The 23,893-nt window shown below is 37.0% G+C and overlaps 1 protein-coding gene across 2 annotated transcripts; it reads left to right on the top strand.

Moving 5' to 3' along the window:
- The first annotated feature begins 2,986 nt into the window (after positions 1-2,986).
- On the top strand, positions 2,987-23,582 carry PolI (DNA polymerase iota). Of its 2 annotated transcripts, none has more exons than XM_083119871.1 (2): positions 2,987-3,040; positions 21,639-23,582. In XM_083119871.1, the coding sequence occupies exon 2, from the start codon at positions 21,641-21,643 to the stop codon at positions 23,354-23,356; it is 1,716 nt and encodes a 571-aa protein (XP_082975997.1). In that variant the 5' UTR covers positions 2,987-3,040; positions 21,639-21,640; the 3' UTR covers positions 23,357-23,582. The 2 variants fall into 2 exon arrangements, with proteins under 2 accessions (XP_082975997.1, XP_082975996.1); XM_083119870.1 differs by having other exon boundaries at positions 2,988-3,259; positions 21,639-23,580.
- Positions 23,583-23,893: the final 311 nt, after the last annotated feature.

Below are 23,893 nucleotides of genomic sequence, written 5' to 3'. Positions count from 1 at the left end.
CAATTGTAGACGTTGTGTGCATTGTGGTTTTGTACCAGAAGTGTAAAAACAAGCACTTAAGATGGAAATTACGGGTAGAATTCGAGATTTCAAGAGCTTTGGGAAATTTCTAACACATCCCGTCCCGAATATTTTCCGACTTTTTCGGGAAATTGAGAATTTTCCCCGTCCCGAATGTCGAGATTTAAAGAATTTCCCGTCTCGACCCAAAAAATTCTGTCCCGCACACCCCTTCCCTGCAGTATGGTAAACCTCTTCTCCAAAGGTAAATAAACTGTCCTTGTCGCCATTGTACTCATAAAAATGAGTACTTTTTCTCTTTAACGACTTTAAGTATAATTTACTGGGAAAAGGTTGAATTTGTTTTGTTTAAAACATGTTTAAAACATGTTTTTTTAAACTCATGTTTAAAACTATGTTTAAAACAAAAAAAACATGTTTTAAACAAAAAAAACAGTTTGTTTTGTTCTTTTTAAAAAAAACACAAATTTTGCCAACCCTGCTATATACAATAAAACATATACCGGGGGTAGTATACCTTCAGAATGGAAAACACATGTAGTAATTCCTATATTAAAGTCGAATAAACCACCATCAAATGCCCGTTCCTACAGACCAATAGTTCTAATTTCAGTATTGGAAAAATTATTCGAACGCACGCTACAAAAACGTCTTATGTGGACTTTAGAAAAACAACGATTCTTTCCCCCTACGCAAATTGGTTTCAGATTACAACATAGTAGTCAAGATGCCATTGCAATTCTCAACGCTGTAATTCAAAATAACATTGTTATGAATTCCTATTGTTATAGTTTATTTATCGATGTGGAAAAAGCCTATGATGCTGTACCACTGATGCAACTTTGTCAATTACTAGAAAGAATATATATATCTCCTATGATTCCCAGATTAATTTGGAATTTATATGCTGATCGAAAATTTTTTACCTGGTTTCAAACTTCTATCCAGGGGCCTAGATTCACAACTACAGGAATTCCACAAGGAGCTCCACTCAGTCCTATACTATTTAATATATACACACAGTCTCTACACAATGAACAATTGGAGGATTTTGAACTTATTCAGTATGCAGATGATTTCTGTTTTTACAGAATTACTCCACAAGCAACACAGGGATTAATAGACATGACACGTTTAATACATAAACTTCAAGCATGGTTTTATGAAGTAGGTTTATCTTTCAACCTTAATAAATCTCAAGTTATGATTTTTAATTCTCGTAGCCAAAATGTATTTCCTAATAATATTAATCATATTTCTGACATCCCAGTGGTATCTACATGTAAATATTTAGGAATTCATTTCGATCGTAAAAATAATTGGAAACTGCATATAGATTATTTAATAAATAGAGGGAAATCTGTCCTAAACATTCTTCGTGGATTGGCAACTACTAAGTGGGGCAGTCAACCCACAATTATGTTACTATTTTACAGAAACTGCTTTCGTTCCTTATTTGAGTATGCGGCTTTCAGTTACGGTGGTGCGTCCTCAAAACAGTTACAAAAAATTGATGTACTACAACGCAAAGCATTACGAATTTGCTCTGGATTGATGAATTCTAGTCCAAACGTAAGTGTTTATATGGAAAATAGAGAGATGGCTCTATCTCATCGGCGCAAACAATTAACAAATAAATTTCTTTTTCAAACCTGGGAGAATCATAATCATCCATTTAATTTGCTATTTGAAACACAAAAACAGTGGGCAATTATGAATGTTATAGATCCGATCAACCCGAAATTTTATTTTCTTCATTGTTATTGTATGGATCCTGACGCGTACCAAAATTCTTTCACATATCATTCACCTCCAGTATATAAATTAGATTTGCCTCTCTATGCTCAGGCTAACGTCCAATTTTTAGATCATGGTCAGCACGCTCGGTATAGAGAAATATGGCCAGATTTAATTTTCATATATATGGCTCCAAAAAATTTCAGGATGTAGGTTGTGCGTTTTATATTCCTGAAATGAATCAACACCAAATATTTAGGTTACCAGCAGACACTACAATTTTTACAGCAGAATGCTATGCTATTTACCGTGCATTAACTTATTCCATACAAAATAACTATAAAAAAATACTCATTCTAACAGATGCGTTAAGTGTCTTACAGGCACTAACATCATCATATCCTCAACTATGTCGTCAATCTATTTTCATTATATTGATTATACAATTAACTCAACAAGCACAATCCAAAAATATTACTGTTCAGTTTACATATGTCAAGGCACATCACATTAACCAGAGTAATAATATGGCAGATATGTACGAGAGCAAGGGATTTACCTCAAATATCTTTCATCAGACTCCCTTATACAGATCTATTACCTAGAGTTAAAATTAAAATAAAAAATCACTGGAAAATTTGGTGCAAGGAACAATTGACGATGGTAGGTCATACATATAGATGGCTGGCGGAATTTGATGCAAGTCAACCATGGTTCCACAGATGTCCTCTTCCAAGACAGGTTATAGTTTTTATTAATAGATTGCGAACTGGTCATGTACGTACACCAGCACATTTAGCGAAAATAGGTATTATACATCAACAAAATTGTATATGTGGTAAAGATAATCCAGATGCCCAACATTTATTTTTGGAATGTGATCAATTCTCTCACCAACGAAACATATTATATAAAAATCGGATAAGATTAAAAATTCCATTTCCTATATCTTTACTTTCTCTTTTATCTGATTTATCAATACCAATTATTTGGATTTTATATGGATACGCTCGAAAATGTCAAATTGAATTATAAACAGAACATAGAATGTAAAAGTGTAAAAATTGAAGATTGTTTGGTGTTATCTGTTGCGTATTGTAAGGAAAAGTTGTGTAACAGAAATCCCATACCACAGACTAATGATGTCCCATAGTATAAATACAGAAACATTGGCCAAAGTCGACAGTGTTTTGTCTGACAGGGTCAGAAGAAGAAGAAGAAGAAGAAGACAAACTGTGTTTACTATTTCTAATCTGTGCTGTGTTTACATATGCAGTTCAAGGTGAAGGGACACACTGAGTAAAATTTTTCGTTAGCATAGAAAATATGTAGCCTTTTTGTGACTGTCTAGCTTTTCTTCTCCCGTACTATACAATATCAGGAAACGTAGACATTCTTGTGTAATCTGCAGATATAGAGAAGAGGAGCCGTAGTTTGTGCATGAAGTACCATTTTCGGAAATTCTGTACTTACGGGCTAATATTCGAAAAACTGCAGAAAGGTAACCTTGATTTTAGAAAAAAAATGTGTATGTATACAGTCTTACCCTATTTAGTAATTATATCTAAATTAAGCGCAGTAACTCTATGCACATAAAGGCTGATCGGGACTGGACCTACAGTTCAATGTGGCATCCGAACCATTATGTTGCTCCACCTGGTGTCGAACCAGGGAACCCTTGATTACAAGGCGATGACATTACCATTACGCCATCGGAGAGACCCTAAGTACGAAGCGTATTGTTTAAGTAAGTACCGTTCTGATATGTACAAAAAAACAAGTAAACTTTTTGTAACAATTTTATTGTTACATGAAAGTCCACACTTTTATCTACTTTTCCACATAGGCCTAATTGCCACCAATATTAAGGCACTTATCATATCGAACAACAAGCTTTTGTATTCCGTTGTCATAGAAGTTTGGGTAACAGTTTCATAGATCGGAGACACATTCAAATCGCATATTTTGTGTTTCGCATGGTTCGTACTTACTAATTGTATTGCTGAACATAGTTCAAGGTGCGATTGTTTTTTACACGAAAACAAACGCAATTTTTCACATTCAGAGTGCTTTTTTTATTTGTTTCTTCGCTTCCAGAACACAGTATGGCGGGCACATCTTGACTCACATTGTGGTTATGCAGTGTTTCAACCTTCTTCACTGAAAAATACCTACTATCATGTTCGTCACCAGTGGAAATTATACATTATGCACGGGTAGCTGACGGATAGCCCCACTAACCATACACGTATAGCCCCAGAAAAAATTTCCGATAAGGTTAGGTTAGGTTTGGTTGGGTTAGGCAAGCATAGTAAAACAAAAAAGGGGGTTGAAACACTGACAGGGGCTGACGTCATCAAACATACGCAGCATCCAGTTGTCGTAGGGCAAGCAAATGAAAGCAACGGGAATTGTGCGTCGCTGAGATAGTTCTCTTGAAAAATACATGATTTCCCGGTCAAATATATTCCAGATGAAAGAAAATACCTCGACAAACGTTGTAAACATTGAAAAAAACTCATTTCCGTAAGTAGTTTCTTGTGTAAAATTGAAGAAATGTGTCTCCGATGTATGAAACTGTTACCGAAGTTTGCCGCCTGAGTTGACAGCCACTGCAACATGGCCATTTTGAGGCTATCGTTGTCATCGTGGCACTGACCTCCGAGATGCTTCTTCAGTTGCAGAAACACGTGGTAGTCACTGGGTGCTAGATCTGGGCTGTATGGAGGATGATCAAATTGTTCCCAGTGATGCGATGAGATCTTGACAAGAGAAGTCAAGGTGCTACCTAAACGTTTGCTTTTGTGCGCCTCAGTTAACATTTTTGGTACCCATTGTGAGCACAATTTTTGATAGTGTAGCATTCGGTAACAATATCGTAGATAACACTTCTTGAAACTTCAGGGAACTCCTCTGATAACGAAGAAATCGTGAAGCGTCTGTTCTCTTTAACTTTTTCGTCGACTTTCTGCACCAAATCGACAATGATCACTGAAGGTCACCCACTCCGTTCCTCGTCATGAACATTCTTTCAGCCATCTTTGAAAGCTCTTACCCATTTGCATACCATTCCATCACTCATAATGTTTTGTCCGTATACTTCACAAATCTGATGGTGAATTTCAACTGCTTTCACGCCTTTAGCACTAAAAAAACGAATAACAGTCGGCGGGATTCTCAATCGGCGGAGGCATTTTAAGTACGCAAAAGCAAATGTATACACGATCGATTGTTGCCGCAGTGGCGTATGTGGCTTGCCAACAGATGTAGGAACACAGTGCGCATGCACGGGACACCGACTGCAGCGCTGCAGCGGCGGAATTTCAAAACGGTACGTACTTTAAAAATACGCCTCCTACATTTTGATTTCCTTTCTGTATCAAATATAGACACTAGTATAATTAAGGCCTAATTAATCGTGGATATGACAGAGCAATAATCTTACTAAAGGACTGCTCACATTATTCTGGTAGAGAAGGATGTCACATAATCGAATTTCCTCTCCTAAAATGACAAGTTCTGTTATGTAGCCTTAGTATTTACTCTTGTGGCATCCAGTATGCAACATTTTTCAAAATACCGACATATATCATTTCTTTAAGTAAAGGAAGTGACATAGCTATAGACGTGCTGGTATTAAATTGTATAACAAACTACGTCAAGAGATTAGGCCACCGACTCTTAAATAGCTTTAGTAAATGCATAAAGAATAATTAAGTAGTGTAATTGATGATACAACCAGGACCACTTACAAGTGTAGAAAAGGAGAGGCTATTTGATTGAATAATCCGATTTGCTTACACTTAAAACAATGCCAAGAGGGGCCTATACCCCAATTCTTCCAGTGTGATATGCTCTTAATTTTAAGAATTTTGAATTCTAGTGTAGAAAGGGTGAAGCCCCTCAGACAGATTTGCTTATACTTAAAACTATGCCAAGTTCCCATATGATCTTATTGCTTATAATGTGTTTTTCTGTCAAAATCCCAGGAATTGAATTCTAGTGTAGAAATGGTGATCCCCCCCCCCTCAGATTGATTCTGCCATGTATATTAATATAAAGCTTATAGCCACTGGGTTCTAAGGCCCAGTGGAGTGTGGTGCATAGCCCCATGGTTTTTATTGCCTTGTAATCGGGAGGCTCGGGTTTGAATCCTGGTAAAAATGTGAAGCCTCTCCTGATGGCAAAATGTTAATATTGTTGCTTTGTAAACAAGAGGCTCGGGTTCGAGTCCTGATAGATTGAAATACATGTTGCAAAATAATATCTCCATATGTGAGATTTTGAGAATAATTATTCCTAGTTGATATACAACTCCCAGATCTGAAAACCTGGTAAAAAGTGTTGTTCAACAGAGCAAAATTATTCTCTATTGGGAACCACCCGCTCAGCCATACAATAGGGGGAAAAGCGGGCAAATATAATTAATTGTTTGCATGTCTTGCCGGCACGCAAGAGATAAAATCTACACGCTAGAAGGGAACATTAATGATTTTTCTGTACGATTCACTGAAGGGGCCATTAATCTTTCTGTGCGACAGGGGAAAAGTGTAACATGTCTGCAACATGTAAAAGTGTAACAAAGATTATTGAGATAAAAATACATATTTTCACACAGTGGCAATGAACTGCACCCCCTTCATGCTGAAAGCAATTCTATTCTGATAATATGAGCCCAGGCAAAGACTTAGAAAATATTATGGCAGTTCAAAATCCAATTTTGTCTGCATTAAGGTCTCAGAACCCAGTAAAATGTGGGCATATTCCATATTGAGAAGTGTTAATATTGTTGCATTGTAATCAGGGGCTTTGGGTTCGAGTCCTGATAAAAAATTGAAATATATACAACTGCCCACACATAAGATATTCACTGCTAGCTGATAATACAGTTGAGGTTTCAAAGCTGGTAGAGTGTCTGGGGCCTCTCTGACAGCAAAGTGTTGGTATTATTGCTTTGTAATCAAGGGGCTTCTGTGTTTGAATCGGACCTCTAGAATTGCTCCGTGACTCTCTCATTTCTTACATCATAAACATATGATTTTTCACCTATGAGAATAACACTACATATGGTGTCATCGGGTAATGCCTCATGGAATTCACAGATAATTTTAATGTTTGTCCTGTCATTAACCACAACTTGTTTCCTTTTTGAAGTGTTGATTACAAACATGGGTCTCTGTGTCTTGAATTCATCTGGTGCGTAATACATGTCAGTACTGCCAGTAGTGACACGCTTGAAGGAAGAAAATGCCTCATATAATTTGAGAAAATCATCCTTGGACATGTCTAAATTGTAATTTTCTCTAGGAAAAACCTCATTTCTGCCATTTTTAAGATATATGTTCTTGATGTTGCAGCTATCAAATCTACTTGAATTTTTTTCCTGATTATTGTGTCTTCCAGTCTGAAACAGTACCACCACAAAATCAGGCATGTCGTATTGTATGCTGGAGAATGAATTTGTAGCATCAAACTCATAATATGTGCCAGATGCGGGCTTCTGTACGCATTGATATGTGTAAAATTGCAGAGGAATCTGTGGATTTTTTATTATATCAGCTTTGTATTTAAGAGCATAACTGGCCTCATATTCAACAACAGGGATTCTTAGCTCCATAGTCTGAATAATGCATTTGCCTGCATCTGGTAAGGTATTAGGCAGAGCTTCCCCTGTAGAGTTTAATGTGCTGTACCTCATCAAAGCATTATTATCATTTGCAGCTCTTCTAAATGTAATTCTTAACCCGCCCTTCCACATAATATCTTTGTAATCCGAAAAGAATCCTGGCAACAGGCGCATGGGGAACAGCACTGTGTGGTTCTTAGATAATATCTTATCACCAGCTTCAAATCCACCGATTTTGTAGTATGAAGCCTCGGTTTTGGATAATTTTAGAGTGCCCAAAGCTGTGGAGGTAATACCGGGATAATCTACTCTGTTTATAACAACGCCATGCTTTCTGATCTCAATTTCAGAGAACAGATGCGGCACAAAATTGTCTACCAATCTTATATTTGAATTTGCCGGATAATCTGTTCCATCCAGCTTTACAACATCAAATTTGATGTATAGATCTGCTCTGTGGGGGTGTATAAATCCATCCCCTACATCAAGATCAACCTCAATCTCTGTGTTGGGTTGATTTAAATTTGCAAATGTCCTCCTGTTTGGGGGGAATGATTGTAGCTCATAACTCTCAATATTTTCCATTGTATGTATTTTTATTTAAATGTTAATCTCTATGATAGCAGTTGTTGTGGCTCCAGCAAAATCAACTAATTCTTCTTTTTCATTAGTGACCATCAATTCAATGTAATCTATTCTATTATGGCACACAGGAAAATATAATGTTGGGGATGGATTGTAGATGATGGGCTCCATGAATTCGGAATTAGGTTTAAATGTTGCAATGATGCCAGTTTGTTTGTGAGTGCCTATGCCATTTGATTTGGTGATCATACCCTCGGCCACATTACAGTGAATATTCAGAGTCTCTATGGCTAAGAATTTAGGTATATTCATAGCAGTGTGTTTGATGGCCGCTTCAAGTTTTGTGTTGTTCTCAAAGCCTAACAGCTCTCCTATAGTACCCAGATCCACTGTTTCTGTAGCAGATACAATCTCTACTCTGTGAGTGACAGAATTTTGAGTTAATACTATACCTCTGGGTAACTGAGCATTTAGAGTGGACAGATTATATTGCCCTGGAGTGATGACAATTTTTTGATCCCCTACTGCAATTGTATTGTTGTGGTGTGTAATATTAGGGATCAGGTACATGCCGTAAAATGCCCTGAGAGCTATTGTTTTGGGATACACTATATCATCATGCAATTTGAGTTTCAATATTGAATTTTGGCTGGTGAGATGGAATACCCCCATGATGTTTCAGATACCACAAGGCTTTTTGAAAATTTTCAATTGATGGTTTATTTATTTGAGACAGATATCTGAGAACAGATAAACACAAATGTCCGCAATTAACATCTTTGAAGTTTTGAACACGGGCATTATTGTAATAAAGATTAGTTGATTTTAGATATTTTACTAAATTTTCAGGTGGATCACCTCCAAATGAATCAAACACAAATGCCTCATTGTTTAAATATTTAAGATAACAAATCCAGTGAGTGCCCTGATTTTTGTACTCATCCAAATTAACAATGCCACACTCTTTGTTGAGTGGTTGTTCTGGCAAAGAATCAGACATGTACACACCTCTAAAATTTTTGATGCCCAGTGGCTTGATTAAAGCTTCAATATCTTGGTTTGTAAGCGGCTCTTGTTTTTTTTAAACTTATTCATGGCTCTCTTAACACCTTTGCCTTTTTTCTCCATTGCCAGGTTATGGCGCTTCTGCTCATCTAATTCTGCCCTATTTTTCTTGGCATCTATTACTGTTTTTGCTATGGCAGCTGATCCCCCAGCCAAGCTCCCAACAGCCCCAAGTGCTGCTAAGATGGCAGGGATGGTAAATATGAATCCCCCCACATGTGATTTTTTTCTTGATTGCTGTAATTTTTTTAATTGGGGGGTACTAAGCAACAATTTCATACCATGGCCCTTTGCAAGACAAGAGCTTTTTTTCTTGCGCTGCTTTTTGGTCAAGAGACTATCAATAGTTTTAAGAGATTTGAGACCTGCATAAGGTATTTGATACATAACACCCTTGGCCTTCATTGTAGGTTTATTATATACATATTTACAACCCCCACCCCAGTTTTTGTTTGGTGCTCATAGCTATGGTGGTCCCCAATGCTGCTATTTTTTCACTCAAAGAAGCATCTTTGCTTACAAATCTACGAAATGCAGCCTCTTCTAATTTCTTGTCTGCAACATGTCTCTTGTCAAGATCAGAATGTGTGTTGTATGCTATGTCATGGTCTCTACAAGCAGCATCTAGGGGATTTACACCAGGATCCCCTCTGTTTAATCTATGATCCAATTTTGTGCCTGGACCACAATACTGATAGCCTGGAATGTGTAGTTCAAATGGCAGCTTGTTTATAATGTCATTAACCAAGCCCCGACCCTCAGAAATATTCCAAAATTTGGGGGGTAGAGTATTAATAATTTTTATAAGATATCCAATGCCCTTAGGGTCATTCACTATAAAATTAGACAATTTTGTGCTTATCATGTCCATAATTCCAACCTTTTCATTGTAAAAATTGTGGTTGCCAGCATTTTCCTCCCCAGCTATCACCAATAACCTATCTACAAGTTTCCTGACATCATCAACCCACACAAATTCTTTAGGCAGGGTGTTGTATTGTTTGATTCCACTGCCAGTCTTGATCTGTGACCATATGGGCTTGATTAAATTATTGTATTTTGCCCCACTGCTCGACTTAACCCTTTTTTGTGTGGGATCATTGTTCTGGTATAGAGCATCTGATTTTATTAATATTTCTTTGTAATGTTCATAATCTTGATCTGTATAGCTGCCAGGCCTTTTCCTAGTCATCAGTTCCCACAACCCAGGCGTGCCGGGGTACTTAACAAAACCACCTTTTTCTCCGAGACGAGATTCTGAATAAACAATCAGATCATCCCCCATAAAAGTTACTCTGAAATTGCCAATTCTATGAATGATGCTGCCATCAAGCTCTGTGTCAGCATATAAGCCAAAGACCTCATCTTTATTGTCTTTAGGTGTGGTTAAATATTTTTGAGCAAGAAGACCCAATTCAATAGGATCCTCAGTAGCTTCAATTCTTCTAGGAGCAATAGGACTAGGTGTATGAATACTGGAAAGTGGGGTGAATGGATAATCTAATATGTTCCTTGCAGCTACAGGTACAAGCTCTGTGATCAAATCTTGATTTTGCTCTGTAACAGTTTTGATATTCTTACCTAAATTATTAATAGCATCAATTACAGGCTGTTCTGTTTGTTTGTGTTTTTCATAAATTCCCCGGTTCTCTGATTTCCATCCCTTAAATCTTTTTACAAGATAATCTCTTAACTTAAGATCATCAATAATTGGCCTTTTCATGGTTATTTATATATGTTTCAACGTCTAGAAAATCGTTGATTTTATTTCTGTATTTGCCACTATTGGGTGTTCTTGTCATATCAATTGTGACAAACCCATAACTGTCCTGGTTCCAGCACTTGCTGCAAAACTTGGAAAAATCATTGTAGCTCAAGTCCCCACCTACATATTCATCATGTATGTGTTTGAGGTTGGTATGATCTTGATGAAACACACATATAAAATTGCTGTTGTCTCGGATCAGCTGCTTCGGAATTTTAGAAAAAGTCTGTGCCAGGTAGAAGCAATCAATGTTTTTGTGCCGCCCCTGTGTAAAGAAATTCCTAACCTTGTTTTGATTATCCAGTATAACGTCATCAAACACAACAACAGAATTATCGAGACATTCGTGAAGTGGCTTAACATCTGGTTCAAAAGTGGCTATATCCAATCCATCATATAGCTTCATCAGCTGCTGATATTTTAATTGTTCCAAGCTCTTAGAGAAGATATACAAGTGCCTGTTTTTCCAGTCTAACCAGTTGGGTGCCAATAAAAAATTATCAACCATTAATGTAGTTTTACCACAAGCAGATGGCCCAACAATAAGACACCTAATATTATCAGGCAGCAAGTTGCCATTTCTCTTAATCTGCTGTTCAGGTTCTGGCAGCCTCTTTATAACATCCCAGGTGCTCATATTATTATTTTGTTTGCATCGATCCAGCTGTGTTCTGGGAGACCTAGCCATTTGACAAATAACTTGTTGCCTTTCCTGCGGATGATTTTTTCTATGAGATATGTGTCAGGCTGTTTAGTTTTGCTGAGCTCTTGTTCATAGAACCTGCCTTTGAGAATTTCTCCTCGATGATCTTTTATTATATATGTGTTAAGGGTCCCGGGTTTAACTTGAACCACTGTAAATAATTCAGTGCTCCAGTTTCTTGTAAAGCCTCTTTTGAATAAGTGCTTATATTTGCTGATTCCTACTTGATCACCCACCCTGTATTTGGCTTTTCTTGTTGTTGGCTGGTATCTAGGATAATAAACAGTCCTGATCAATTTTTGCTCATCAGATGAAGTTACTTCAGAGGGTTTCATGTTGATTGTGGAATGGACCGAGTTGTTATATTTTTGTAGAAGTTCTGGAAGAATATTAATCCATTTATAATTACCTTGAAGTGTAAATTGTTTATACATAAGATTTTTTAAGGTTCTGTTGAATCTCTCTACAATTGAGGCCTTGAGATCACTGTAACTCGAGTAATGTTTTATTGACTGGCTTTTAATAAATTGTTGGAACACAGAATTATAAAATTCTTTGCCATTATCTGTTTGCAAATAGCGCAGTGATCTTCCACTCTGATTGATGATTGTCCTGAAGGCTTCTGTAACACATGCTCCAGTCTTGGATTTGAGTGGCACAGCCCAGGCAAATTTTGAAAATGTGTCTATTACAGTGAGTAGATACTTGTAGCCCTTGTTGATTTTGTCTAAGTTTTTCAACTGCCCACTTGCCATTTCAATCAAGTCGCTCTGCCATAAATCATCTATGCCCTTTGTAACTACTGGGAGTCTCTTAAAATTATGTCTGGCTTGTCTGTGTAATTCATCAACAATAATTTCTCTAGACATAATATGTAAACAGGAATATTGCAACTATGGGGTGTTCAGCAGCTGATACTGCAGGATTTTCTAAATATAATTTGTCCCCTATTTGTATTTTAAATTCCAGAGAGCCATCATCTTCAGTATAGGCTGTTTCTAATGTATTGGGGTCTGTAATATCCTCTAACTCTACACTGGTGATTTTTATTTTGTTATCAGCATTTGTTATTGATAAGGCAGGGTAGTGGTGTGCCTGTGGTTGAAGCCAATATTTGATCTTGATTGGTCTCAGTGTGCCCCCAACAAAAAATTGATAATAAAATTGTGCAGGGGACAGCATATATATTTTGCCACCTGGTGTAAATGGAGAATCATATTCTTTGTTGGGGATGCTGTACAATTCAAGAATTACTGTATGTTTTGGATTCTCGATTATGCCTGTTATTTCTTTTTCTGCTGTAAGCAATCTGCTTGTTACAGATTCAAGGTGCTCATTGATGGTCCTAACAACATCATCATGGCCTGGCTTGATCTTTATGTCCACAATAAGTTTCTTGTATTGTTGCACAATCTCTTGAAGCTGGGTGGCAAAAACAGACAGAGCATTTGCTTGATTGGATTCCATGGTCCCTAGCTGTTGCTTGATATTAGCTACAATTTGTTGCAAATTTTCAACAACTGCCAATTTTGAATTTTGAGCAGTAAGATCATGGACCTGTCTTCTGATATCCTCAAACAGGGCATGCAGTTCATTAATATGTTGATTGGTTGGTAGAGTGGCCACTGTCTGAGTGAGATGTTTGATCTCTCTCTGGATATTCTTGATATCTTCTGATTTCAATATCCTATTCACTGCCCTCTTAATATTTTTAAGTTCCTGTGATGTAGGCAGATTTGATACTGTATTTTGCAAAGATTCAAGTGCCAATTTCACATTGTTTAATTCAGAAGCATCAGCCACATTTTGCATAGCATTTTGGAGCAGGGCTATATCTGCCTGAGTGGGTGTTGATTGTTGTAAAATTTCAAGCTTTGTTTGGATATCATCGATCAAGTGATGAAAATGAGATAGCTCAGATTCAGTGTTGAGGTTTTCAAGCTTTGTAATTTGTTGCTGGACACTGACAAGTGTATCTACAATCCCAGGCAATCGGGATTCTAGTACATTTGCCAAATCATTTTGCACTGCTGCTATTGTACCTTCAAGATGGGTTATGGTACTTTGAATTTTTCCAAAATCTTCATATGTTTCAAGTTGCAGCTTAATGTTGGCAACACTCCGAGTTATTGCATTCAAAGCATCAGAAGATGGCAAATTGTTCATAAAGTTTTCAAGTGTCTCAATTTTTTCTTTAACCTCGGCTATGGCATTGTGCAGAGGATCCAGATTAGGTATTTGGAGTGATTGAATCTGTTCTTTCAGAGTGGAAATCACTAGATCAAAATCTTCTTGTGATTTTATGCTTTTGACAATTGTTTGGAGCTGTGCCTGGACATTATTTATTTGCTCTTCCAATTGTTGTTTCAATTGCTCAGAATTGGTGGTCTGGGTCTTAAATTTGGCTTGAAGAGCTGCTACAGCTTCTTCTAAACTTTGAAAATTATCCAATGTTGCCAAATCAGTATATTTCTGAAGCAGCACTTTGAGTTCAGAATCAATTTTAAGAAGAGGGTCCATGCATTGTGATTGCAAATTTGTAATTTCTAATTGAAGACTGGCATTGAGTGTAGTTTGTAAAGCTTGTAAATCACTTCTTAATTTCTTGACTCTGACATCAAGCATCAGAATCTCATCACTGTGATCTTCATGCCTTGTATGGCCAAATATATCATTAGGCATTTTTGTTTTAATGGTTATTTATTATAGAGTATCTGATTCTTAATTCTATAAAAAAGGGTATAAGCTTGTCATATGATCCAGGGACCTCAATATATAAGCAGTCACCAGCAGAAACAGTATATACAGTGCCAGAAATCATGTTTGAGTGCTTAATTCTATAAATATTTCTCCCTACTGAAATCTTGACATCACCCTCAGGGGTTGTAATAAATTGCAATTGCCCACCTACAGGTAATTGGTAATGATTTAAATTATTGTTAAATATGTACAATATTTTGCCTGTTTCATCATCAACATCTGTAAGTATGCTGTTCAGATGAATAATTAACAAGCCACTCAGTTTAGACAGCATATCAGAAGAGGGTTGTGGTGTCGGCAGCTCCATAATAGCCTGTTTTTTGAACCCAAATAAGTTCATAGGCATGTTTATTTATTTCAAATCATGCTCTGTAATTGGGCATTGATTCCCATTTTTCAAATCACAATGCCCCCAAGGTAAAGTATGTATGTCACATGATAAAATGCATCTCTTATCATCATGTGGGTCCAGAGCCACTTTCCTTTCAACATTTGTAGTCAACAAGTGATCCTCACTCTGAATTCTATTTTCTGATGTTTTGATTGAATTCTGGGATTTGATGCAATTTTTATAATCTTCAAATTCAAGATCTTTTTCCACAGTTACTTTGCCAACGCCCTTGGCCTTTTTGGCAGCAGCACCACTACATGTTTTAAAAGTATACACCTTGGCACTTAACCCAGCAAATTCCACAATAACATCACCAAGTGTCTCATCTTTTAACTTGCCAGGCACCTTTTTGTTGTGGTGGTGTTGAATCTTTGTATGTTCACTGGTATCAAAGTATTGAAACAATTCAGGCTGTGACATATCTTGATAAACATCTTCTGTTTGAATATCAAGAATAAAACTATCCGTGTCCATGTACAATAATTTTACACGATCACCATAAAAAGGTTTCAGCACATCATAATACAATGTTAACATATGTAATTTGGCCAATTCCAATATCACAGCCCCTACATAAATAGGTTTATCAAATTTGATCTTTGTTTTTTTCATGTTGAAAAGTGCCATGTGCTCATCATAAATTCTTCTGTAATTGAAGTTGGGCTTTGCAACCAATTTTTTGCTCAGGCTGGGGTCAGTAATTATTTTAACATCGGTATGTTTCCTGACATTTTCAATAGTTTTGCCATACACTGAATTCACCATCAATTTAAACAAGCCCTTATCAAATTGGCTCTTTGCAGATGTTCGAAGCTCCGTGTTTGTATCAATGTATGGTTTCAACCATTCTGAGTGCCTGAACCTCAAAACTTTGCCAACTTTGGTCACTTGGACACCATGTTTCATCAGGAACTGGAGGTTTTTGTAATATATGACATAGCCTTGTTTCGGCTCCAGTGTCATCATGAGCTTCTTCTGTTTAGAGCCAGGTGAGCACTGAACCTCAGGAATTGGGGGCAGATCAGAAAATTTCTTGTGCAAATGATCTGGAATTATCAGATCAACCTCTAAGAAGAGGCCATGTTCACGGTCATCAAAATTCTTAAGATCTTCAATATTGAAATCTTCAACCCATTCAAGCCCTGCATATGGCAATTTATCCATCATGGCGTGACCATAGAGGCTGTTTGCATCTAAATACGTTATATAATTTGATGGCCGTGCTGGATCATAATCAGGCATATATTTGTTATTTGCTCTGGCATATCTCTGGGAACATTGCACCATCCCTCCTCTTATACATTTCTCCATAAACAGATACATATCTTGATCTTGGATCAGATCCAATAGCTTTTTGGTGTTGAAAAACATTGCGGCCCATGCTAGGCCCGGGGCACTGTAAAAATACACTGGGTCCAGTTTATAATTTTCCATAGAAGATTTTCTGAATGCCTGCAGTATATCAGCTAAGAGGGTCACATCAAGTTTCAAATATGCCTTGTGATAATCACCAAATGTCTTGCATTTTAAATTGTTCCACATCAACTGAGCATGGTGATAATCATCATCAGTGATTCCAGATCCTCTGATTTTGCTGTAAAACTCTTCTTGTGGTGGCAGGGAACACTCATCAAATTTAGAAAAATCTGTAACATAGTCATATGGATATACACCCTTCCGCCTAATTAATTTCAGGTCCTGATTTGGAAACAAGGCACGTGTGATTTTGAATTGATCATCAGGTAATTGAGTGGCCAGTGTAGCCAGGCTAGCAGATAAAATTCTGTAAGAATCAAGAAATCTTATGTGAATAGGAACACCATCAACTTTAATTATCTTGCTAATAGATATATATTTCTCATCATTTTCAGCTAAAATATTTAAATTCTGCTTCTCAAACCCCTCGTACCTGATCAGATGATGAAAATCATAATTGGATGCTCCATGGCAAAATATGGGGACAAATCTTGGTCTCTTGATCTTAATATTACAGCTATTACACAGGGCCATTAAGAATTTACCATCTGTATGAGAATGGTGTTTCACCTTGATATTTGTATCTGAAAATTCACAATCACATACCGGGCATTTTTCTGCATTGTTGAAATCTTCAATCTGTTCCTCTGTTAAAGGCAACATGGGTTTTGATTTTAATAAGATGTTAGATGCTATGTCACGGCACTCATTTTCTATTCTATGTGCAAATATTTTGATGGCATTTGGTCCCATGTATAAGTGTGGCTCACTAGCTACACCATCCCGTATAACTGTATAACAAAAGCTGGAAGGTTCATGTAGCTGGTATGGTGTATTTGAAGATTCATCAGGATCTGGATTGCAGAATGCAAGAGGTTTGAGGTTCGATTCAAAATCACAGACAATATATGCTGGGTGTTCCGACAAGGCTTCAAACTTTTTGAATTTGCAATTTTCACTTGGATTGGGCATCACCATATGAACAGGTTTATGATTCCCACAGTATTTCAGATGCTCAATTAACTTGTTTTTAGCAATTTCTGCATTCTCTTCCCGAACCCCTTTCACCATTTTTTGACCATCAAATACAGACAAACATCTTCTGCACAACTTAAATATTCTATGAGTTTTGTCTAGTTGTTTTCTGACTAAAGCTTCAAGATTATGTATCAGAGTATAATGGTGTGTATCATCCCCTTCAATTAAGAGCAGATCAATCGGAATAGCAGATTCATCATCAAGTGTACTGATTCTGAGAGGTTCTATCAAGCAATTGCCACGGCCAGTAGAACAAATAAATACATTAATAGATAATTGTTTGCCATTGATATGCTTGGCCCTTTTTTCAAATTTATCAATATTCTGAACAGACATTGGATATTCCAAACCCTCCATTGCATCGTCAAAATCATGTTCATGTTGTTTGTAATAACTTATTCTCTCAGGATGCCTTGAAACTGGATACAAAGCAGCTAAAATACACCACAAAAAGCATTTCTGGTCATTATTTTTTATATTAACCACGGCTTGTTTGTTTTTAATATTGGCAGGTAATGGCAAATATGTAGATCCTTGTAATGGGCTGAATTCAGAAATATTAACATATAACTTGTGTGGAGAACCGCATAGGCTCCATCCAGACTCTTTTGCCGCAAATTCAGAGTGTTTAATATTTAATTGAACTATTAAACTGCTTATTATTTTGTTTGAATTTGAATTTGAATATACAGGTACAGTTTCTGTTATGTGGGGCTGTGTAAATTTTGTGCCATTTGGTTTCTTATATTGTACAAACAATTTGAGGGACAGCTTATAAGACCCATTTTGTGCATTTAGAATTGCCTGCAGATCAGGATTTATATTGTTCAAAAAATTCTCAATGCCACATCTTGGCTCTGATACAAAACGGTAATCCCTTAATTGGCCGTTAAAACTGCTATGGATAGGTGGTGCATAGCGTGGCTGCTTTGCAGGTCCAGCATTAACAGGTGCTTCGTGCTTTCTTTTCAGACCAGATGTAGATGGTTGCGGGGGCAATGCTGATGACTGTACATAAGAATTACACCTATGCCATTTGTAATATGCCTTGCTTAATATTTTATGGCATCTTGGGCACATTTTTGTGGCCTTTCTGCTTTTCTTACGGTTGCAAATATGCCGGTGCCTAGCCCAATGAGAACTAGATATATTTTTATTACACTGATTGCAATATTTTTGACTTGGCATTTTTGTTGTTGTTTATTATATACAATTTCCTGGTCCGAAAAAAACAGAACTATGGACAATATGTCAAAACAATTATAACAGCAGTTAATGGCTGAGCTGGTGCTTTTATACCCAAACAACAGCAAAACCTAGGCTCGGGTGATCCCAAAATATAAAATAATTTTGCTTTTTTATGCTGTTGTATAACACTTTTACCAGGTTTAAGATCTAGGGGCTATCAACTAGGAATAATTATTCTCAAAATCTCACATATGGAGATATTATTTTGCAACATGTATTTCAATCTATCAGGACTCGAACCCGAGCCTCTTGTTTACAAAGCAACAATATTAACATTTTGCCATCAGGAGAGGCTTCACATTTTTACCAGGATTCAAACCCGAGCCTCCCAATTACAAGGCAACAATATTAACATTTTGCCATCAGGAGAGGCTTCACATTTTTACCAGGATTCAAACCCGAGCCTCCCGATTACAAGGCAATAAAAACCATGGGGCTATGCACCACACTCCACTGGGCCTTAGAACCCAGTGGCTATAAGCTTTATATTAATATACATGGCAGAATCAATCTGAGGGGGGGGGGGATCACCATTTCTACACTAGAATTCAATTCCTGGGATTTTGACAGAAAAACACACTATAAGCAATAAGATCATATGGGAACTTGGCATAGTTTTAAGTATAAGCAAATCTGTCTGAGGGGCTTCACCCTTTCTACACTAGAATTCAAAATTCTTAAAATTAAGAGCATATCACACTGGAAGAATTGGGGTATAGGCCCCTCTTGGCATTGTTTTAAGTGTAAGCAAATCGGATTATTCAATCAAATAGCCTCTCCTTTTCTACACTTGTAAGTGGTCCTGGTTGTATCATCAATTACACTACTTAATTACATTTATAGCCTTGGTCCTAAATTCTTTGTAATACGATGGTCATTCAGAAAGTAACTTCTGTTGAGTATAAAAGAAACCCCAGGACATTGTGAGAGTTTTTATTATATACAACTAAAAGAGACAACAACTGTAAGATATTTTTCTACATGAGCATCGTTTCTGTTGAGACACTTATCATATTCGGGAACAAGGTTTACAATACCCATATCAAAGAAATCTGCCGCATATGCATTCAGCCATGCAGTAACATTGTCCTTGAGCAACTGTTTTTTGGGACAGAAAAGGGATACTGTTGGTGGAGTTCCTGGAACGAGGCACAACAATCAATGCCCAACTGTATTGTGAAATCTTGAAGAAATTGCGACGAGCAATGCAAAACAGGCGACGTGGCATGTTGAGTTCTGGCATTGTTATCTTGCATGAATGCTCGCCCGCATACTGCTGCTCGAACCAAGGACCTTCTTCAACATTTTCAGTGGGAATTGTTTGACCACCCTCCTTACAGCTCAGATTTGCCCCCTAGGATTATCACCTCTTTCCACAAATGATGATGTGGCTAGGGGCACAGCGCTTCAACAATGACCAGGAGCTGAAGCACAGTGTTACTGCATGGCTGGATGCACAGGTGGCAGATTTCTTTGACAAGGGTATTGCAAACCTTGTTCGCCGATATAATAAGTGTCTCAAGAGCCACTGTGCTTATGTAGAAAAATAGCTTAGAGTTGTCTCTCTCAGTTGTATATAATAAAAACTCTCACAATGTCCTGGTGTTTCTTTTATACCCAAACAGAAGTCACTTTCCAAATGACCCTCGCAATAATGTATCTAAAATCTGTGTACAATCAGCCAATCAATTCTGTTCTATTCGTGTCTCAACTAAGGTATGAACAGGAAATGCATGTATTTAGAAGAATATCCACTTCTTTTCTGGGGGAAGTAAATGCATGTTGTTATTACTCAGAAAAATATTTTTTTAAAAAATAAGTAATATACATTCATTGAATTCTTACGTCAATACACAAATCATTTGCTCTACTGATTTCTTTTCAGGTATATTAGCCATTTTCTCATTCACCAAAGAGAAAAAAAATAATACTATAGAATAATTTTTAATAAGACTTATGTTGAAAGTGAATTGCCATTTGTTGAATTTTTACATATGAAGTTCCAAGAACTTTTCATGAACTCTATATTCAAGATATAATGTGAGAATGATGAAACTGGAATTAATTTGATTAATTCAGGATCTATTTTTTTAAAAAAAACAACTCTGTCAGAGAATATCAAATGCTTTGCAATAGGCAATGTGTGAAGGACTTGCATACGGTACTTTATCAATAGTTGCTTGTTTGTGAATTATTGTATCTATAGCAGTATCAGCGATTAGGGGGCTTAGGGGGGCTGTTGCCTCCCTACTTTTGCCCCAGCACTATGCTAAACCTTGGGAAATATACTGTATTTGTCCTCCAATTTTGGCACCCGATTGCAGCCACTGGGGTAAGACTCTACTTTACGTCCTTTTCCTAAGGAATACGTGTCATATATCGTTGGAAAGCTTATTGTATAAGGAATTCAACAACGTAAATCCCAAAACCTGGAGGAGGAAATCGATAAAAACCGATGTTGTCCAGATATGCGTAATTGACCATACTGAGGAAATTTTTTGATAATGAAGCACATATTTAGGGGTGAAATGAGTGCTAATGGAACCTAACCTAGCAGGCCTAACCTAACCTCGTAGGCATACCTCGTCCCCATGAATGGTTCGTGGAGCTACCTGTGCATATTTTTGGAGCTGAAGTGAATGTTTTGTGGGGCTAACGCGAATGGTTTGTGGGGCTACCTGTGAATGGTTAGTGGGGCTATTGTGAACAGAAATCGTAAAAAGAAAAATGTACTTACCCGAAGAGATGCCGGCTGTCTGCAAGCATGGTTTTGAACGATGCACTAAATTATTACTGGGGATAAACGTATTTTACACTATCTACAAGTGTGTGGAACCTGTTCATCTGCATGCACCATACACATGCACAACGCACCACGAACGCAAGGAAGCAATCACAACGCAAATGAGCAAAGCACACGCATTCACAACACGGACACAAAGACGAGCCTGCAGTGTTGTTAACTCCCATCGGTAACCACCAAATGGCAATAAGGATGTAGAGTCTAGCCATCACTGGTCTATATTAATCCATTTCTGCACCCAAGAGACACTTTTTTATACTTTGATTTCAGTTGTAGATTATATCATGATCATCCAGAAGATTACGCATGAACTAATGTTGAGGTTAGAGCTTTATAAATTATTGGTAAGTCTGTAGTTGACTTATTGTTATAATTCTCATTTTATTGCTAAAAAATTCATGTTTTCTTTTGACATTTCAGAAATGGAGGATGATTTTGAGCAGTTAGCAGAATTTGGAGTAATTCATAATCATGAAAGAACAATTGTTCATGTGGATGTGGATTGCTTCTATGCCCAAGTGGAAATGCTCAAGAACCCAGCACTGAAAGATATTCCTCTTGGAATCAAACAGAAGAACATTGTAGTTACCTCAAATTATGTTGCACGTGAGTATGGAATCAAGAAATGCATGCTAATTTCTGAAGCAATGAAGCTATGCAAGAATCTAGTTCTTGTGTCTGGAGAGGACCTAAGTGATTACAGGCGTATGTCAACCAATATAACTGGTGTTCTCCAGAGGTTCAGTTCAAAGGTGGAGAAGCTTGGGTTAGATGAGAATTTTATTGATGTTACAGAATTGGTTGCAAAAAGAATTGATAGTGGAAACTTTAGAAGTGAAGTGGTAGGGCATGTGTATTGTGATCGAACATCAAAATGTGAATGTGGCTGTCATGAAAGATTGTGTATTGGATCAGATATTGCTGCGGAAATAAGGAACACATTGAAAGTAGAGTTAGGCATAACGTGTTGTGCTGGGATAGCTCATAATAAAGTTCTTGCAAAACTAGTTGGTGAAACTCACAAGCCTAATCAACAAACAACTCTTTTTCCAGGTAACGTATTGATTCTGATGGAAAGCTTGAAGCATGTAAGGGCAATTCCTGGTGTGGGACATCACATGAGTGAAGTTCTTGAACCTCAAGGTATTTCTTCCGTAACAGATCTCCAAAACTGTTCTATGGGAGTGTTACAGAAGTTACTGGGAGAAGAAACAGCATCACGGATTAAAAACTTAAGCTTTGGAATAGATGAGTCTCTTGTGAAATGTACAGGTAGACCACAATCAATTGGTTTGGAAGATGCATTCAGGAAGATCGGTGCAGTTGCTGAGGTTAGGGAGAAACTTGAGACACTGCTGAAACGACTTTTAAAACTAGTTGCGGAAGATGGAAGAAGACCGATGACAGTAAAGGTTACAGCTAGGAAGTTTGACGTAACCACCAAGATCAGTCAGCGTGAAAGTAGGCAATGCACAATACCAGTGCCAGTGTTTTCTGCAGGAGTGAATCAACTTTCTTCAGACACTATTGAACTGTTGGTGCAGGTTATAATGAAGTTATTCCATAAAATTGTTGACACCTCTAATCACTTTCATCTTACGCTTCTTGGAGTATCATTCACAAAATTTCAAAACGTTGATGATGGAAAAGGTTCTATACTTTCATACTTTGGAAAGAATATAATAGGTTTACCAAAAGAATCAATGAACGTCAGTGTTGATAATGTTGAGGGTAGTGATCAAAGTTGTTCTTCAAAAGAAGTAGTATCATTCAAAGAGGAAAAGTTGCCAAAAAAGAGGAAATTAGAAGATTGGTTTCAAACACCGTCATCTGTAAAAGAAAACAAGTTAGATATGACCATTGTAGCACAGTTACCACCAGATATACAAAAGGAAGTTTTGTCAACGTATGATAGTAGTGATGTATCAGTAAGTGATAGCAGAAATACAAATTGTCATTCATTATCAGCAGTACAATGGAATAACTGCCCACCAGGTGTAGACCCTTCAGTTTTTTCACAACTTCCCCCAGATATACAGAAAGAACTTTTACAATCACAAAGTGTGCCTTCTGCTGGTCCCAAAAAACATGCACCAAATTCCATTTTAAGATATTGTGTACCAAGCAAGAACAGTTAAAAATTAATCAAACAATACCTTATTATGATATATTTTATTTTGTGTCACAAAATTCATAGCTTCTACATATGACCTTCAGTTCGGTGCAGTTAACCCGTGAGAAGTAAATATAGCAGAATATTGAGTATGTATTTCACAATGGTCTGTGATTACAGAGCTTATAATTAAAAATATAAAATGGAGGAAAATTTTATAGCATATTGCTTTATTAGAACTCTCTATTAAACATTATATTTTACTTATATTATACTTTTATACCTGACAAAAGTACTCCCATAGCATGCAATGTTAATTGGACATATCCATTGTCTAGTGTTTTAATCTATACTTATTCTAACACTACGTTTCGAGAGAGCACCTCTTCTCGTATTCAGGTGAAATTTATTTTGACAGTGTTGGTTGGTTGGTGTTTTTTGAGTCCACTTTATGCACAGTAAGGCTAATCGGGACTTGACCTACAGTTTAAAGTGGGATCTCAACCACTATGCGCGTCCTCTGGGTAACAACCCGGAACCCCTTGATTACAAGGTGATGATG

This window comes from Lepisma saccharinum, chromosome 3 (assembly GCF_977018435.1).
Source record: "Lepisma saccharinum chromosome 3, izLepSacc3.1, whole genome shotgun sequence".
Classification (NCBI taxonomy): domain Eukaryota; kingdom Metazoa; phylum Arthropoda; class Insecta; order Zygentoma; family Lepismatidae; genus Lepisma; species Lepisma saccharinum.
The sequence above is the reverse complement of the archived record's forward strand: the minus strand, read 5'-3'. Positions and strand labels throughout refer to the sequence as shown.

Excerpts from the sequence above, each read along its gene's own strand:
- PolI (XM_083119870.1), top strand. The coding sequence starts at position 3,199 with ATGAAGTACCATTTTCGGAAATTCTGTACTTACGGGCTAATATTCGAA. Across the intron at positions 3,260-21,638 it reads ATTCGAAAAACTGCAGAAAG|AAATGGAGGATGATTTTGAG; the intron begins GTAACCTTGATT and ends TTGACATTTCAG.